This window comes from Durio zibethinus, chromosome 11, assembly GCF_047325235.1.
Source record: "Durio zibethinus cultivar Kanyao isolate XHJ-2024 chromosome 11, ASM4732523v1, whole genome shotgun sequence".
In the NCBI taxonomy this organism is placed as follows: domain Eukaryota; kingdom Viridiplantae; phylum Streptophyta; class Magnoliopsida; order Malvales; family Malvaceae; genus Durio; species Durio zibethinus.
Window position 1 is genome coordinate 1,343,439 of NC_143172.1, and position 19,708 is coordinate 1,363,146.

The following is a 19,708-nucleotide window of genomic DNA, read 5'->3' on the forward strand; positions in this document are numbered from 1 at the left end:
AAATAAAAGCATTTACAAAATTTAGATCCAAGAAAGTGAAGAAGAGAGAGCCAGACCAATTAGACCGTTTGGGGCCTTGGCACTCTTTCATTCCACACATTACTTTCTCCTTTATTCTTATCGTGTATTTTTTTTTAAGAGGAAACCCCTTTCAAATTAGTTTGACATCTTATTCATTTTTTTAATCACAATTTTGTAATTGCCATTATTTTACATGCAAATTTCGCCAAAAAAATGAGTACGTGACATGTGATAGGGACTAGAGAGTGTTACAAATAATTATATGATATATTGATAGAATATAAATTTTTAATTTTAAGTATTAAAATTTATTTTTAATTTTAATTATCAAAATCGAATAAAAATAATAAAAGAAAGACTAAAGAGCGTAATGGGAGATTGAGAAGTGAGAATTGGGAGTTAGTCCACCATTACCTTTATAAAGCATAATGCAACTGTGAGCCCATTCTAACAGTAGTAGTTTAAGCCCAAAGTCTAAGGCCTTGAACTTAGATGTAAATACCATTATACATATTGTCATATAAAATATTAAATTATAAAAAAATATGTATTAAATTTCTTATCAATATAAAAATATAAAATATATTTTTTAAATCATATTAATTTCATATATAATATTATTAAAATTTTGAATCATATTATTTTTTATCTTATTTTTTATATCATATTTTTATTTTTATACCATATTTATATCTTTCACCATATTATCTTTCAAATTATCAAATCTACTTAAATGCTTGGACGGTTGGACCCGCAAACATCAATAAAGTCATATTCATCGTATTAAACAACTGCAAACCACCTTGTTTTCCAATTTGCACGTATTAATTGTGAAGAGATAATAATCAAGTCAGCATTCAAACTTCATCATCAAGATGAAAGGATGGATCACCTTTCACATATGCCGATTCATCCTTCTGCAACTTTCCATTATTATTATTATTATTATTAAACAGTATTTTTCAGTTGGCCCCACCAGAGGAAAACAATATGACCCCATCGTCAACATCCAATGAACCAGTCTCGTCATCAAAACCAAAGGTCCCGACACATCTGATCTAACAACAATTGTTCATGTCTCATGTCAGAGTGTTTACAACCACGTATGTCGAACGTGGTGGAAATCACATCTACGTGGCCTTTTCTAATCCGTTCATTTTGTCACAAGAAAGCGACCGCGCTTCGGCTTTTCACTGTTGGCACTAGATTGAATCAGATTGACCTTTTCCTGTTTGTTTCCTCGATTGGCATGATGTCAGCAACAAAAACCCGTGAACCACGCGCTCCAAAGGCGCGTATCTTCAAATGTCATTCCTTTTTGGGTTTTTGATTTGATGGGAGGTTCAAACAGTTGGAAGTGCCGCAAAGTTGGGTCTGGTCGGAGCAAGATTAAAAAAATCTGGAAAAAATCTGGAAGCATGAGGGTGGGACCGGATGATCTAGTCCACGTCAGCAGGAATTAGAGCCACTGATGTGAGTAGGGATGGTGGAGATGCCTTGTCTAGAGAGCTCAGCTAGCACACTATCAGTCGCAGGAGGCTTAAGGCCTAAGGGCAAAGGTAGCCATGGCTTGTTTATTGCTTCTTTGACAACCTTGTCAATTACCTCCTCTGCCTGCATTCAAACAAACACAAATCATTAGTGTTAATCACTTGGACAATCATTTTTTCTTACTCGATCACCTCACTCTTGTTATTTTATTTTAATATTTGAGATTGTATGATCATTGATCGTTGTAACTAAGAATCTAACCGTCCAGCACTCATTCATTTGTAATCAGACAGCATGTTCAATCAGTATATCTCATACTGAAGCACATGTAATGGGATGTGACTGAAACTAAAAGCTTAAAGAGGGATGGATTACCGGCTGATGTTCAACAGAATTTTGAGGCATGCCACTTCTGTTATCCATGGTGCTAGAATAATGAAATCCAGATGCATTCTGCATATTCTCAATAAGTAGAATATCAGAAACAGGATTAAAATTCATTCATATACTTCAATTGTATTAAAAGACTAAATTTTTTTTTCAAATTATCCAAAAAAGGATCAGTAGATGTTTAAAATACTACATTAACCACTGAAAAAAAAAAAAAAAAAAATAGAACCGGTATTGAAATTAGATAGCTAAATACTCACTTGAGTGAATGTACAGCAATATCCTTGAGGTGGGGGCATAACAGGGCAACCCCATGCATCAGCATGCACCTGAAACGAAAAATGATCACATATCACATATATAACTGCATTTCACAGCTTTGTCTCCGCAAACCAACGTACTGGTTGATGAAGTCAACCAAATAGTTAAAAAGATGATAGACAACAATAAGCTCACCCCTGGATAGGGCTTCAAATGCCAACTTTCAGCTGGTTGCCATGGGGGGTAACCTTGCGATCCCCACATCTGGATGCTGGCTGGATGAGGAGGTGCTCCCCACATGGGATAGACTGGACCAATCGGAACAACATGATTAGAGTGATATGGAGGGAAGGCCATGATCGGTTTGTGTGGATAACAACTCCTTTGCGTTTGATCTCTTTGTGGCCATCTTCGACCATCCTCCTTGGGCAAAATGTGTCTCCTATGCATTCGATATTTCTGTTTCACAAACAAATAGTGGCTTATTATCAGCTAAGGCCTCAGAGTAGGAAATTTATGTCACCAGTGATCAGACCAAGGAGGAAGAAAAAGAAAAAGTAAAAGCTTATTAATAATTTAAATGTCATGTATATTGTATTGTCTTATGTCTACATTTACCGAGCTAGCTAGAACAACAAAGGGAACCATCCTTTTGAAACAAAAATGTAACTGGAATAGGATTTTTAACAAGGAGCGAGTAGTGCAACACACACTGAATGAAAGGCACTGGAATCATGGAATCTAATTGAGTATCAAAAAGGAAAAATTTTACCAACCTGGAGATGGCTTGCCACATTATGCCTTGTCAAGCCTTCTACTTTCATCAGCTCTAGTATTCGAGAAGGGATGGCTTGATCTATACCTAGTTGGTCCACTGCCTGGACAAATTTCTTATGCAGTTCAGGTGTCCAGTCGACCTGAGAATTCAAACAAAACAAAATTGTACTCACCTAACACCCACATATAATTGTATAAAAAAATTACTTATCTTACAAATACTAAAAGGATTAATATAATCAAGAAAGGTATGATGAAAACTCTTTTCCAGTCTAAGTGTAGTGGGAAGGTTAGGATATTACATATTAACAAAAATATTGGAAATATTATAGCAAAATAGATGATTCTAACTTAAAACCCATCCAACCCACCTGGGTTGCAACTATTTCGTTGTTTACAAGGAAGAGTTAGCAAGAGGACATGACCTTAGGACTTATAATAACAAAGTACAGAAGAAAGAGACAAAATGAAGTGAATGATAATAGAAGCACATAATGACATAATAGCATAAATAAGCTGGAAGTGATGTCCACAGGTGGCTGGTAAACAGCTTCTAATAAATGTCAAAAAATTTCAAAATCTCAAAACTGATCACTTGAGAGTTCAATTTTGAACACAATTCTTATGGAACTGTGGAATCAGGTGATGGTAGCTTAGTGATTAGCAAATGCTCTCAGTAAAACATGTTTTCTATGCTAGCATTGGGAATACATAGTGGCAGGACAAGTGCAAGATATGCTGCAAGCTGAAGAGAATGTTACCACAAGTTGAGCAAGGTTCTATACATTTAGAAACTTGTTAAATATAGCCAAAAAAGGATGACAGGGAATGAACTAGATTGCAATCCCTTAATCATAGAATAGTCAGAGTATAAGCTACATTACCTTCAGTCTTTTTCGATTAACTTTATTCAGATATGAACTATGAAGACCAGAAACTGTACTTGGCTTTTCAGCACCAGTATGGGAACCTTCGCTATTTTCTCTGTTTTGTGGATGAGAGTACATGGTACTTTCACCCTTGATACCATCAAATAAGTCAGCCTCCTCTTTTACCATGGTCTCCGTTGGTCCATGAGATTGGCCAACTGGTGCAGTTACTTCAGCAATTGTATTGCCACTGGTAGTTTCGACAGATTTGGATTCTCCATCATGCTCCCCACTCTCTTTTTCTGTGGAGCAGTTAGTATGATCTTGGCAATCTACATCGTCTAACAATCTTGCTCCCTGTTCTAATTGTGGTGTTGAAGGAGCTGGGTACTTATCACTTCCTGGTGATGGTTCACGGTCATTTCCGTGAATCACAGGTACATCTTCTGTTTTGTCTGAGTCTTCATTCTTAGATTTTCCATTTTCCAATTGTAGATGTAGCATAGAAACCACAGATTCTTTAATAGGCTTTAGTGATTCAGAAAGGTCATTCCCCCCTGCATTGAATGCCTGTAAAGGACTAATAAAATGAGAATTTCCTTATCATAGAACCTTAACTGCCATTTACATGTAAACTTTTAATGCAATTAGAGCAGTATACAGACCGACCTTATGCACCACGTGCTGCCATATATTCCTTAGTTTATCCTCACAGAGTGGTTTCCTAAGAAACTCAACGGCACCAAACTGGAAATAAAGTAGTCAAAACATGCATTACAATTATGATGTTTGGAAATGAACTTAGGCTCTATTGGTATGATGTGAGTCAGAATTGACATGTACAACAAAACTCAAGTTTCTTAAAGCACTTCAAATAAAAAATCAATTGTCTCTTTATGTACCAAAGAGTAAGAAGAAGAAAAGATTAAGTTAATTAAGAATCTAAAAGTATTTTGAATTGACAACTTGCATGCACACTTATATGCACCTGAAAATATATGTAAACTGTTGAGTAAATGGTAGGCTGGAATAAATCTTACCGCTATGCATTTCATCATGGTGCTGATACAATGAATGTTTGAAGTCACTGAAATAAAAATGTTTTACAACAGCATTAGGAACTAAACAAGAAGTCCAACAACAATGATTACTGTCACAGATGCCAATACAAATTTATATCCAGGGTGGTTTAACAGAGTTTCATATATAGACTAAAAATCTAAAACAAAACCAGGACAGATGTAGTTTCTGAACTTACTAATGGTAGGTAAGTCCTTAGCAGTTTCAAGAAACTTGAAAGTCCCATTGTTATTGTTTGTACTGACCTGTGATCATACATGCTGTTAGTATAAATTGCATGGGTAAGATCAACACAGCACAGGATTACGCTCTATTTATTTCAATAATTAAGAGACCGAACAGATATTCAAACTAAAACTTTGGATGGAACAATTGAATTGTGATGATGGAAGTAGTGGCTTGGCATTATTGAATTTAGCTTAAGCATAACAAAGTAAGAACAGCTTATATAAATTTTCTGGTAAGTTACTACTACTAGTGCCAAAATAACGACGAGACACGGCTTGTAATCATGCTGATGGTTTAACAGCGTGTGCTTACGACAAATAATCAACATTTGAAGCATGCCTATTTAACTATTTCTTTTTTCCCCTTAGTTGGAACTTGTTATAGAAATCAAAGTTCATATATTACCTCTACAATGGCTACATGGAAGTTTTCAGGTCGACTTGAAACTGCCGAAAGAGCTTCATGTTCATTGCAGAATGTATAAACTGCAAAAGGCACAATAACTTTTATCCTACATTCAGAATTTCAGATAGACATATAAAGGGAGATACAGAGAAAAAGAGATACAATGGCAGGTGATAGAAATAAATGCCACATTAAAGATACAGGAGATCACTGTGAAGACACAGTAAGAACATAAGATTTAATTACCATTTACTAAAGGGAACTATTTAAAAAAAAAAAAAAAAACGCCGTTTGAAGATTAAATGGTTTAAATAATTTTATCAGACACGCAGCATTTGGAATTTTTTAAATAATTTTAGTTCATAGAAAACAGGAGATCATAAAGGGAGAGAACATGACTGAAATGGGTATCCAGAACAACAAAAGTCTACGATATTATATTTTAAGAAAGATTTTAATATTCATACCTTTTTTAAAACATCCCCAAACCACATGGCACCAGCCCTACCCACAAACACCCCAGCCGCCCCCCCCCCCCCCCCAAAAAAAAAAAAAAAAAAAACTAATAAAAAGACTGGACCTTTTTCATCAAGTTGAGTTTTAAAACATCAATCTACAAAAATATAACTACTTTTTATTGGTTTAGAGGAAAATCTATTTATAGCAGTCATGCAGTGCAACAAATTGATTCCTTACTATAAAGCTCATGACCACAAAATTTCCAGGTTTTAAACATCGTTAAGAGAAAAAGAAGAATCATGTAAAGTGAATACACAAAGAAACTAAAGACTTCTAATTCAGGTAAAAAAGGGTGGATTCTAACCAATATAGTCCATAGCTTCAAGCTTTGATTTTATCTCGGCAGCAGAATTGCTGTCATCATCGAGAAGAAGGACCCTGAGGCCCTTTGGAAAATCCTTCCATGCTGATAAATCATTACTAGTGCAAACCATAGCTGGTTTGGCATCCTTTCTCAGGCAACCGACAAGTATTGCAAATTACTGCTTATCAGCATCCGATTATTTCTGCATGACCACAAGAATTTTCCCATAAAAAACAAGTTTTATGCTCATCAAATAATCAAAACTGGTTATCATCAAAGAAAAAATAAAAATCTGTTTTTGTGAAGCAAGATTAAAACAGATTGTACTAGAATAAAAATTTACAAAAAAATTCAACAAAACTAAACAAGTTTTAATGTTGATGTATGGTTAATGAAAACGTATTGGAGAGACCCCATTGCAACTGTAAAGGTTTTTAACCAATTATACCAAATAAAAGACTCGAGTATTGACCGATCTCTGAAGATTGACTCATAAAAGGGGCTGTATTGAACAGAAATACCTTATTTAAAGACTACTGCATGATGGATTTACAATGCATGCAACTCTTACCAGTGATGAATAATGGGATGAAATTCAGTTGCATAGTAGAGAAAAATCCTGTTTTGGTATAAATATCTTTTGTTCTATTACTACTAATGGGAAGACAAGAAGTGGACAAAACAACCCATTAAAGATCTCTTTAAATGCATCACAAAAAAAAACTGACAAAATTTTGAAAAACATAAAGAAAAAGAAAACAAATTGAATAGGAAACATTTAAAAAAAAAAAAAAACCCAGAAGGATAGATAAACAAAAAGATGCTGCATGTAAAGAAGAAACATCAAACTGACCAAATTTTTTGCAAAAATAAGAAAGACCCACTTTTTTCAAGACTCCAAAAACGAAGTTGCATGCAGCAAAAGATGATTGTTACCACAAAAAGAAAGAGAGAGAGAGAGAGAGAGAGAGAGAGAGAGAGATCCCAGAAGGAAGCTATTGAGGACTGACCATGTAGTTTAGGGAATAGATAGGATTAGGAGAAGACAGATAGGTCTCCACTTCTCTCAGTCTTTGATGTTTCAACTTACAAGTTCTTTCTTTTGGCTGCATACAGAAAGTATTGAGAAAGATAAAGAGAAAAAAATTGAAGAAAGAAGTGTTTTAAAGTTCGGTCTCTGTGAGAAATACGTCGTCGCTGCCATCAATTCTCTACAGGCCACATAATATGCAAAAAAAACAATAAAAAAAAAAATCATATAAAGTCTAGAGATGGGATACACAACTTTTTGCACCTCCTTTTAGGAGAATCCCCCCCCCCCCCCCCAACCCCACCAAACCCAAAGTAGGCCCATCCTGTCAGCAGGCCTGGCCCTGATCTGGCCAGTCTTTGAGTATGAGTTTTGGAACTGGCTTTGGCCTGGTCTGAATCTTTATTTATTAATAAAATTTATTTTAAATTATGTCTTAATATTTTAATATATCTTTTTTAAAAAGTTGAACTTTTGAATTTGATAGATCAAAGTAATTGAGACCCTACATATATTATAATTTAAAATATAATATAATAATATGATATAAAATTAAAATTAAAAAATATATTTTATATTTTTATATCGGTATAAATTATAATATATAATTTTTATATAAAATATAATATACATAAAATTTTAATATTTTATATAAAATGAATATACTACTCATTGAATCTATTTAAAATTTTGTTATTACTTTCCTAGTAGGTGAATATATAAATACGTATACATATATAGGTATACCAGATGCCCTTATTAAATTAAATTAAAAATAATATCATAAAAGTTATGTCATGTTTTATTTGCATAAATGACAATAAATATTACTGTTAACTGATTAATTTTTGCTATAAAAAAGTTCATGTTTAACTTATTAATTAACTTGAATGACATTAATAAAATATCAAATTTTATTAATTTTAAGATAAATAATTAATTAAAATTCTTATTATTTTGTAGCTATGGAATTATTATTGAACAAAATGAACATAATCTAAAATGTAATTAAGGAACAAGCTTTTACGTTTACTTAAATTACCAAAATCGTCCACATGTAATTTACTTATAAATTAATTCTTAAGAATTATATGTATATATGAACATTATTTCTGATTTACCAAACATGATGTGAAGTTAAAATTATTATTGTAGAACATCATCCCTCCATTATTGTACCTTTCCAATTCTCATTTCCCCACTTTTTTCATCACTTTTTTTTTTTTTTTTTTACATATGAAGTTATAGTTTGAAAATTTTAAAAAAAATTATACATTTAAATTTTAAACCTATGAAATATAATTTTTAAAATTTTTTTTACATAAATCAATTAAATTAAATTCTAAATTTTTTATTATTTGCATGACTTTTGTTTTATTTTATTTTATTTTGTTTGAATAATTCTTTTTACATCATTTTGAAATTAAATTTCGTCATTACCTTTGGTGAAAAGGAAAAAGAAAACACTAACCAAAAATCCAAAATCTAATAGGATGTTGGTCTAAAAATAATTGGACACTTGATCAACTTTTTTTTCTTTAATATTCATGCAAGTAATTGATTATCATAGCATTCCTTATTGCAGTCTTTATTTCCTAGTCAAGCATGTTCCCCATTATTTTGCCTTGCTTTTCTTGAGTTCTTTGGTGTATGTCTACTTTTAAGCATGCTTTTGGTGGATAACAATTGAGTAATAATGCATGAATGCTTAGATAAACATTAAAGCTTTAGACTCTGAAAAAATAATTTTTGTTTTTATTTTATTTTATTTTTTTTTCATTTTAGAAAATGTAATTAGTGAACTAAAACAAAAATTTGTTTTCTAAAAATATAAAATAAAAAAAGTAATTATGAAAATAATTATTATTAATAACAACTAATTATAAATATAAGTTTATTTAATTGAAATAATTATTTTTTAAATATTATATATTAAAATTTTAATTATATATATATTTAAAAAATTTTAAATTTCTCGAATCCAGGCCGTTGACAAAACTTTTAAAAGATTACCTTTGGCATTATAATTGAATTTTCTTTAAGCATCAACATAATTTTCCCAATCCATTATACTTTAGAAACATCAAAATGAATGATATTTCATAAAAAATCTATTAGACAATCTTTCAACAAAAGCATTTTTCATTGTCGTTTTCACTAGGACTTATATTTTGTCTTTTTTTTTTTCATCATAAATTCATTATCAACGTACATTTATTTATGGCTTTGGGTCTTACAGTTGCCTCATTTAAATATAAATACTGACTTTCGGATGCCAACGATTAATTTTAGTCTTTCAAACCTATGAAGCCTCACCACGTGTCGAGCTCATGCATTCTTAAAATTGAAGCCAAGTTCATCCGAAAGAAGCTCAAGTTTATCGTGTCAAAGTTGTACAAGTTAAAAGATTATGTAGCAAATCACTCTTAATATAAGCTTATATTATATATGTGATATATAATAATTTTTTTTGTTAAGTATATAATAAAATAAAAATAAATTAAAATTTTTAAATGTGTACTTTGTGATGGATTTATTTAATTACAAAAATTATATTATAATCATCAATCATGAATTATCTTAATATATACTTTTGGTAAGAATAAATATATTTATGGATTTATTAAAAATTGTAATTGTTTAATTTATTTCTATAAGTGTATGCTGTTTTTTTTTTTTTTTTTCCCTATCTTAAGAGCATGTATTTTCATTGTTTTTTTAATTAATTATGCCTTTAGGTACACGATTATAGCAAAAATTCAATGAATTAAATTCTTGTATTTGGACCACAACACGTGTTGGAAAATATGTGCCTTCAACTACAATTTGTTGCAAGATTTGTCACTGAAAATTAAATGCCTTGCACATTTAGCAGCATCACAATCCTTTTTCAAAGTCCCTAAAGTCTATCCATAACCATGGATAAAATCCCAGGAACAACTGTTCCAACATAGACTTTACATGCATCCCAGTCATTTACTCATTTATACATAGAAAAAGATGGATGCAATTTTCTTTCATTTCTGCTTCATGTTGTCCTTAAAAGAGCCTTAACTGGATTAAGCATCACCACAAAGTTCTGAATGAATTTTCATTAAAAAAAAATTAAAGAGAAATATAAAGTTTATTTGCCATTAAGGTTGATAGGTCAATTCGTTTTCAATGAATTTTGATTTGACTTAATTTTATTGGATTATTTTTTTTTTAAATCAAGTTTCATGTCGGATCAGATCGAGTAATATTAAAAAAAAAAAAATTGAAGTCGGGTCGGATTCAAGTTTTAGACAAATCCGATTCGATTCGATTCAATATATATAAAAAATTATTTTTTAATTATTTATTTATATATTTATTATATAAAATAATATTTTATTAATTTTGAATTGTGTCAAATCAAATTAAATACGATTTATGTAATATCGAATCAAGTTTGAATATAAAAAAAATAAAAAAATTTCGAGTCAAGTCAAATTGAATTCAAATTTTATAAATATAAAATTGGATGAATTTGAAAAAAAAAAAAACTTATCCCGACTTGATTCATTATCATCTCTATTTGCTATTGTTGATTTAGCATTTCTCTGTCAATGCAATTAAGATTGAATTGTGTTTTTTGGGATATTCATGGGTTTTGTTTTCATTATCTCGAATTAGTACTATGTATTCAAAATTTTTATTTTCAAAATGTTTCTTACAAGAATCAAATTTTGATTATTATTTGAATTAATTTTTATGTGATTTGAATCATTTATATTTATATAAAAAAGGGTTAAAACTTATAAAAAATAAAATGATTAATTTTTCTTAATTTCTAAAAAAATTATCATCATATCATTAGATTTTCTTGATTTATAAAAAAAATAAGAATTATTTCTTTAACATTACAATCCAAGACAAACATACAAAAATATAGTAAGTTATACCTATCAACATTTTCGAAATATGTTAATCAAATTAAGCCAAATCAAGTTCTCAACAATCTTCTAGATGGAAAATTTCAAGACTAATCAAGTTAATTAGTCCCCCCTTTCATTTTTCTATCATCCATCAATTTTGAAGAGACATAATAGTCATAGTGGATGATAAAAGATAAGCAGCTCAAAACCCTTATCCTTTCTTCTTCTGCCCATTTTCATCTATAGATAGTGGAAACCCCACACAATCAAATGGTAAGATTTTTGTCTCCTCTCTTATCTCTGTCATTTCCCATAATTGTTTTAAAAACTTCAAAAAAGAGGGCTTAACAATTTTTATTTTTTTTTTTGCATTTTTCTTGGCATTACCTTAAATTCAAAAACTTCACCTTTGACATCCAAATAGTAGTATTTACCTTATTATCAAGGGCCTTGAAATAATGGAGAGCTCCACTTGATCATTAGGGACTGCTGTTTGTAATTTAGATGCATGACCTTCCTTCCACTTTACTTTAGAACCACATCTTCTCTAAAATGTTACACATGTTATGTTTCTTTTTGTCTTTTCTTATTGGAATTTGTTTTTTGTTTGATTTAAATGCAACATGATTAGAATATGGGTCCTCAAACTTTTTCTATAATTATCTTTTTTTTTTTGTGATAATCGATATGCTTTCTTATGGTATCAAATTATATAAGTTGATGTTTACTTTTTTTTTTAAATAAAAAATAATTACAAGTGTTATGATTGTTCAATCTTATTTGTCGGTACATCCAAATTATTTTGTTAATAAAAAATACAAATATTAATCTATAAACCCTCTTTCATTTGAAGAATTTGGTCCATTTTCATTACATATTACTTACTATATCCTTTCTAGATGCCTCTTCAGTAGTTGTACCTATGCTCGATCTCTCAGGTCTCGGCCATGGCTACATCAAACAAGTTTGTTAATATTGGCATGAAATACTAAGCTAGCTTTAAAGATGAAAGTGGTACGTAGGGGAGCAAGGTTGTCATTGCCAAAATCTCTTTCCTACTCTGTCAACTTTTATGGGAATCCTTCGGACAATATTGCGAAGTGTAACTTAACATAGTTTCCATTCCTGAAACTGAATTATCTAAAAAACCTAAGTTTCTAAACTGTCAGGTGAATTCGTGGCACGAAAGCTAGTAATAGTATCTAACATTAAATTGGTGAATTGCATTGGTTTCTAGGTGTCGGTTTCAAGCTAGTAAGGTCAGCAAAGTTCATAACAAATGTAGGAATGATGGGGTGTGGGTGGAAATGTTAGATATATATTGACATCAACGTGGGATTTTCGTGAAAGTGGAGTCTAGATCATCCAAATCCTTTGTCTACTTATTCATCACACAAGATAGGGCATTTTTCTATTGCCGTGGGTCATTTGAAAGGATGGTGTCTGGTGAGGGTTAGCTAGTAGGCAAAGAGGAACAAACTTGTTCAAACAAGCACTCGAAATTCACAACAGGAAACACTCTCTTGGAAAACAGGCGCCCACAGATTTTAGAGATGTCATGGCTGGGTTGTAATCAGGACCACAGATTTGATCCAAATGTCAAGGTGGAATTTATCTAAACAGTGATGTGGAGTGGACATAATTTGTGTTTGGCACGATAGTTGTTAGGGATACCTTGCAGCATTACATTTCTTAGTGTAGATACCGTTTTAACATGTAAATTATTAGTAAAAATCATGTCCATGATTAACGGTGATAAACGTAGGATGTACAAACAATTTTCACTTGGAAATGGCCACACGTTTATTTACTCAATACAGGCAAACTTATTACGCACCACTTGTCAGGAAACCTTGGGATACATCGTACGTTTGAGCAGAGGGATGGTCGTATTCAGACTGTAGATACCAGTTACTCACGTGATGTCTTGCATTGATCATAGATCTGTGAAACAGGTTGGGCCCCTGGACTGCTCTGCATGTATGTAATGTAATTGGAGAGAACAGCCTGGACATGAAATAGCCTGCCATTGCTATTGAACAACAGCTGACAGTAAACGTGGTTACCATTCACCATCTCACACAAATCAAAGATGGGTTGTTACACCTGGATTATCCATTTAAGCTGGTGGGCCGATACAGTTGTTGGCCACCTAGAGGTGATGGGTTGGTCACAAACAATTGTCCAAGGCCAATTAGGTTATATCATCAGTCATTGTCAGTTGAAGTGGGAATGTCAATGATTCAGTTCACCCGAGGAAACGGGGCAAACTTCATATTTTGAGAAAAAGAAGGCCAAGGAAGTTTGACATGTAAAAATGATGATCATAAATGTCATTCTTATTTTCGTTCATCACTATGCATTCCTGTATCTTGACATAATTATTTGGCCAGCTACACAAATTATGTTACACTATTTCCATCCACAATCACATCACTCTCCAGCATAATTGTGTATATTCTCCACATAACGATAACTTACGCCTCTTTGAGGATTGGGATCGGAACTCTTCGGTCCCTTGGCCTCAAGCAACTTAATCACCAATTTTGCTTTGGATTTTAACTGAAAATAAATGACCTACTGACATGGTTTATTCATCATTGGATGTGCTGTTTCCTCTGCTACCAACCCAATATTGTTTAAGTGCAACAAGTATCTCCTCTGGCACAAGGGGACCATCCTCATGATCCACCATCTTGGTGTCCCATCTCATGCCTCCAGCTATCTTCCTAACCTTGTTTAGAACATCAATGTCATCTCGGAAGATAACAGCCCTTTCAGGCCGCAAAATGTGATCCATTTCCAGAAGGATGTCTTCAAAGTTACACCTGTATAATCATTTACATGTACAATTGATCAGAAATTATAGATAATGAAACACTTTCACCTGGTCCTGAATGAAGTGGTCCAAACAAGAATCTCATCATTAAGCAGAAAGTTAATTAAGAAAATGTATAACAAAGTCACCATTTTTTGCTTCACAAACCTACAAATATCTAATTTTTGTTTTGATAAACAGAAGCTCTTGCTAATTGGGAAATGGAGACTTCTTCCAAAATAAACTTTCAGCCATATGATGGCTTTCAAAGTCTGCATTTAGTGTTTAATGACTTTCTATTCCAAACACTGTCACTGAAGCATAACTCATCACTTCATTCAACTCTAACATTTATTATTTTTTATCTTAAAAAAGGTTTTAACAATGTGATGTGCTATGGTTTCACTGAAAGTGTATTGAATTTAATGCTGAATGATTCCTAATAATTAAGCACTGATGATTACAGATCAATTTTGACTCCTAATAGAACATGGCATATTGAAAAAAGATAATTAAGAGATGTATTTTGATACAAGCTAAGGAGACAATTGGCATGAATAAGGTCATATGTTCTTGGGTATGTAGAGAAACCTTCACACCTGTAAGAAATAAGAAATGAAAATGTCACTAACAGAGTTTGGAGGGGTTCACTTCTGAATTTTTTATGAGTTATATCCATGGAAAGAGAAGTCACTAAGAAATATGATATCACTGATGCTTTCCAATCAAACTGTCACTAGCAATGCAGTCGCAAAGTGTTTTAAGAGTGCCTTTAGCTAGCTATTTTGGAGCTTCTCTTTCTGTAATACCAGTATCAATGTGCCAAATGCTTTAATTGATGTGCATTGAACTAAAATCTATAGTAATTTATTTAACAACTATTAAGTCATATGTCCAATATCATGACGGTGATGGTTGTTAATGAGTTATGCAGGAAGTAGATACAGCACTAGCGACAAAATGTATTTCCAACAAGAATGTATCAAGAATTTCTAACAGAAGCTTTATGATCAGGTAGTTTACTTTCCACTGGTTGTATGCCACAACACCAAATAAACTTTCTATCATAAACCTCCTTGGTCTACTTTCCTATGATAAATACCAGTATAGTGTCTAGGATGAAAAGAAAAACAAGAAAAGGAAATAAATATGGCACTGAGCAAACTAGTCATAGACAATAGAGATAATTGATTGAGACATACCAGTCATGATATATTCCAATCAGACTTCTCATAGATAACACCTAGGGTATTCTTAGCAATTGTGGGCACAACATTCATCACCCAAGACTTTGGTGATTCAAGTGCTGCTGCAAATCCTCCAAGACCTGCATTCATGTCCATCATGTTTCTGTACCTTGTAGTACCAATCAATTTGTTTATCCATTTGTAAGCATTTACATGCTTCGTCCAAAGCTTATTCTCCTCTTGGTAAGATTCAGCTGAGACCCCCTCAACAAGTCCTTTGGCTATCCGAGGCGGGACAGCAAAAATCCTAGCTGGGAACTTCTTTAACTCCCCTCCTGCCACTTCACTTGCACTACTTACCTTAGGGAAAGGGGTTATGCACATTTCCATTTTCTTGTACCTAAAACATCCCAAAGAAGAAGGAATTACAGTGAAAATACAAAAAGAAAATAGGAACAACTATAGAAATAGAAGAGTTAGAAGTGGAAATGAAATCACAATGATTTGCCTGTAGTTGATATGCACCCGCAACACACTTAATCCAATACTATTTTACTAAGAAATATATGATACTTTAAAACCAATGATGAAAGAGCAAAGCTCTTATTGACTAGTGAACCAATATTAGAGAGAAAATGCAAATGTAAATAATGAAATGTCTCACAAGTAAACTCACCAAACATCATCGGCATCCCTTGATTTACGTATATTGGCAGATTTCCTGTGGCAGAATTTGCATTCACTTTTTTTCTCCCAATAGCAATATCTCCCTTCTCATATTTTTTCTCCCAGCAAAGAAATTCATCTAACTCTTCAATCTTTCTTTGCTCAGCCTTGAGATCTTCCTTAGATTGCTTCCAAGTTTGGTAGTAGGTCTTCCAATTAATTGGAGGACCAGACAAAACCCAGTATCCACCAGGTCTCAGAACTCTATCAACTTCCATTAAGTACATCCCATCTGAGTAAACGGTTGCACATGTAGAAAGGTCATCAATTTCCTGTTAGTGCTGACGTTCAACATTATTTTTTATCATTTAATTCCAATCTCTAACCATACTTAATCACTGAATAATACATCAGAAAAGAGCGGAGAAAGAGAACAACTACAACAAGATTTCACAGCCAACATTTCATTACTATCACTTACCATTTGAAGTCCATGGTATTAGGCATCAAGAACACTGAGCCATATCAAATGCTCTTGATGGATATGGAAGATTTATAGATCCAAGAACACCAATGACAGCAGGCACATCTCCCTCCAGTGCAAACTGTACCTGTGCTTCATGATTGTCCTGAGGTGCAAACGACACAGCCAGAACATTTCTCTTCAGCATGTATGCACCCCAACTTGCGACCTACAATAGGATTGGTTCTATTAGTGCAGGTAGCTATACTGAATTAGAATGCCAAACAGGATGTTTTGAAGAAGATTGTTGGCAAAACTATCACTGAGATTAGACAGACTGTGCTCAATGAGATAGAGCTCTAAGGACATGAAAAGTATATGAGATGACAAAAATGTAAACAAAAAAAGAACGAGAATATAAGACAATGGAGATTCACAAGCACAAATTATATAATCTCAATTTTCCTTAACCAATCTATTAACCTACAATTCTGTTCCTATGAGACATAGTACCTATGAGGAGGCTTTATCAAGTAAGGACTAAGCTTCTGCTTCTTCTTCTTTCTCTTTTTTTTCCCCTGATGAAGTGAGAACCAAACTTAATCCTTCAGACACAGACATATGAAGTGTTTCTATGTAAAACAAAAAAGATGGCCTGTTGACTAAATATTCGACACATCACTACAAGATATCCTATGACTAAAAACCCATACCCATATATATTATTTTATGGGATTCAGATACTCAAACGATTCATAAGCTCACAGATCGCAGAAGTATAAACTGATAAAGGGATAGCTAAGAAGTAAACTGCATTGGGAATTACTAAACACCCATCCAGCCATCAACCCTGCCCCCTAAGAAAGCAAATGCATAACAGTATCATAAATTATCAAATAAAGTTGGATAACAGATTCTTTAAAAAACAACATACTCCACAACTGGTGTCCAATGCTGTTCTGACAGAACCATCCACTATCGGGATAACTGAGGCAAGCTCATCAATAAATGCATCTGCATCTTAAGGGAACATAGTTCCTCCACCAGGAAATTTGAACACATTTCCTTTGAACTATACCCAATTCTGGGCAGCCTTCTCAACTGTCAGGCTTTTGTGAGGAACATTAGCATAATGGACATATTCATGACTGTTTGGCCATTCAAATAGTGTCATATACCCTCTTGGCGCTGGAATGAGACAATGTAGTTTTTCTTCTTCAGGAGGACAATGTCTTTCATGGTAAATCATGTTATCCCTAGGAAACTTCATCGCTCGATCTTGCTCTTGGCAAGGGGTGTAATCAGTGTATTTTACATCACATGGCTTAAACACCTAAGCTTTTGATTTGGAAGGCTCAACAATCTGTACATCATTGTGATGGGTTTCAAAGTTTAAATTGGTGAAGATATTGCAGTCTGTCTGCTTGGTCACTGCCAATGCTACACTATCTCCTTTGCCGAAACCACTTCTCTGCCATGTTCCCAGAATGTAGAAGAAACAGCACAAACCAATCAAATATAGATAGTGGACTTCGTGTTCTGTTGCCTAATGGGCTCTGCTTGGATACCATAATTACAGTGGAACAAATCCCCTAAAGCACACATGTGAGGAGAATTAAGTTAGAACATAATAATTTTCCTCAGATAAACAATGTAAATTGGACCTAAATATCCAAATGTTTAAGAGAAACTATTTATAAAATTCCAGTTGTGCAATTGCCGTCAATCGACACAGTACACTAGCTTCAACTAATAAATAAAAAGATTAAATGATAAGCAAAATGTGAAAAGGTAACACGAGATGATATAAAATTCAAAATCTTATGGATTTAGATCAATTTAATCTCAATGAATAAACTGATATTTATATCTTTCTAGACAAAAAGTTTGCATAAGAAATCAATAAAGTAAAATATAATTTCACCCTTGCAGCCAATAACTTTTCAAAATAACCAAAATCAACTAAAACAAATTCATATCAAGCTCGTCATTGGCAGTTTGGTATATTCTGAATTTATGGTCCTCGATATAAGAAGAGTTAAAAAAAAGGTTTTCTCCAAAACTTTTGGGTCAAGTCAAGAACTTATCAATACGAATTACAGGTTTTTATTATTATTTTTTTAATACTCTTAGAATAACCCACTGAACTCCCCAACAAGCTCAGAGTTCTCTTATACTTACCCTTCAACTTAGGAACAATCAAGATTTACAACCTCAAAAGCAATAGAAAAAGAGTTTACTTGTTTATAATTTCTATAACATAAACCTCAGAAATCAACTAAAAAGCATGCATTTTTATTTAAAGGGTCTTAATAAATTCACCTTATCCTTCAGCTCAAAACATAGAAAAACAAAAAACAAACTAAAAAAGAGAGACTCATCAACCCAAAACTGAAGCAAAAATGTCATATCTTGTACACATCAATAAAAGAAAGCACATTGCAAAGATCTAAGGAGAACAAACAATATATAAGTAAAAAAAAAGTAATAAGAGTAACAAAAAAAGCTACGAACTTTAAAGTAAAAAAGAAAAAGAAAATACCCGAAGAAAGAGCTCCAAGCAAAGCCGTTTTGGTTGAATATCTCTCTAGGTCTCTGGAGAGCAAAACGAGTGGAGAGTGTTTCAGTGAGAGAGTGTAAAGACTTCTAGAGACATTGGCTTTACATTGGAAGGAGTAACTTAGGAAGAGTCGAGGTTGAGGAGATGCTGTGTTCTGTTTGATTCATTCCAACGTTCAAAATGGGCAAATGGTTTTATAAATGACTCCTGTGGTTGGAAGACTCAGAACGAAGGATTTTAAACTTGATTTCCTATTTTTTTTAATTTGAAAATATCAAAGAAAAACGTTTGAAGGGATAAGTAAATATACGAAGACGGACACAGAACACCCAGGCTGGCAGTGCGTTTGGCAAATACTAGTACGGATCCCTTTAGCGACCGACCTTGAATGTATATACGAGTATTATTTAAAAACTAAAAAATAAAATAAAACGAGGCATCCCTCTAGAGTCATATATATAATTCAATGATTTTTTAATATACTTGAACTTTTAAGTTAAACCTATCTTTGAAATTAAAAATAATTTTATGATTTAATAAATACTTAACATCCTTCTAATTAATATATTTGACCACTATGCTTAGTATAAATAACTAATAATTATAAATTTAAAATTTAACTCAATTGAAATAAATAACTACAATCCCTTTTAAAAAATGAAATATAATAAATTTAAATTCGAATATTAGTATTTATAATTTTTTTTTCATATTCCACGAGACTAAAACTATAGCCTATCTCA

The 19,708-nt window shown here is 32.6% G+C and overlaps 1 protein-coding gene and 2 pseudogenes across 3 annotated transcripts; all 3 read right to left on the reverse strand.

Moving 5' to 3' along the window:
* Positions 1 to 936: 936 nt before the first annotated feature.
* LOC111291141 (two-component response regulator-like APRR2) lies at positions 937 to 7,618 on the reverse strand. Of its 2 annotated transcripts, none has more exons than XM_022882748.2 (12): positions 7,356 to 7,618; positions 6,346 to 6,547; positions 5,523 to 5,602; positions 5,068 to 5,134; positions 4,850 to 4,896; positions 4,479 to 4,556; positions 3,825 to 4,379; positions 2,940 to 3,080; positions 2,359 to 2,622; positions 2,163 to 2,231; positions 1,888 to 1,965; positions 937 to 1,635 (listed from the first exon to the last, which is right to left on the reverse strand). In XM_022882748.2, exons 2-12 carry the CDS (start codon positions 6,473 to 6,475, stop codon positions 1,471 to 1,473), a joined length of 1,674 nt encoding a protein of 557 aa, XP_022738483.1. In that variant the 5' UTR covers positions 6,476 to 6,547; positions 7,356 to 7,618; the 3' UTR covers positions 937 to 1,470. The 2 variants fall into 2 exon arrangements, with proteins under 2 accessions (XP_022738483.1, XP_022738484.1); XM_022882749.2 differs by lacking the exon at positions 7,356 to 7,618 and adding an exon at positions 6,917 to 7,174.
* A 5,956-nt stretch (positions 7,619 to 13,574) lies between these two features.
* Positions 13,575 to 14,099, reverse strand: LOC149515959 (putative methyltransferase PMT14 pseudogene; annotated as a pseudogene).
* A 1,054-nt stretch (positions 14,100 to 15,153) lies between these two features.
* LOC149515960 (putative methyltransferase PMT14) lies at positions 15,154 to 17,976 on the reverse strand (annotated as a pseudogene). The gene is made up of 5 exons (XR_016346641.1): positions 17,340 to 17,976; positions 16,424 to 16,634; positions 15,953 to 16,234; positions 15,292 to 15,676; positions 15,154 to 15,178 (listed from the first exon to the last, which is right to left on the reverse strand). The product of XR_016346641.1 is annotated as a putative methyltransferase PMT14 (transcript).
* Positions 17,977 to 19,708: the final 1,732 nt, after the last annotated feature.

Coding starts and splice junctions, on each gene's coding strand:
- LOC111291141 (XM_022882748.2), bottom strand. CDS start 6,475: ATGGTTTGCACTAGTAATGATTTATCAGCATGGAAGGATTTTCCAAAG. Junction 4,557..4,849: donor CCATGATGAAATGCATAGCG/GTAAGATTTATT, acceptor CTTTATTTCCAG/TTTGGTGCCGTTGAGTTTCT. Junction 2,232..2,358: donor ATTTGAAGCCCTATCCAGGG/GTGAGCTTATTG, acceptor TTTTCGTTTCAG/GTGCATGCTGATGCATGGGG.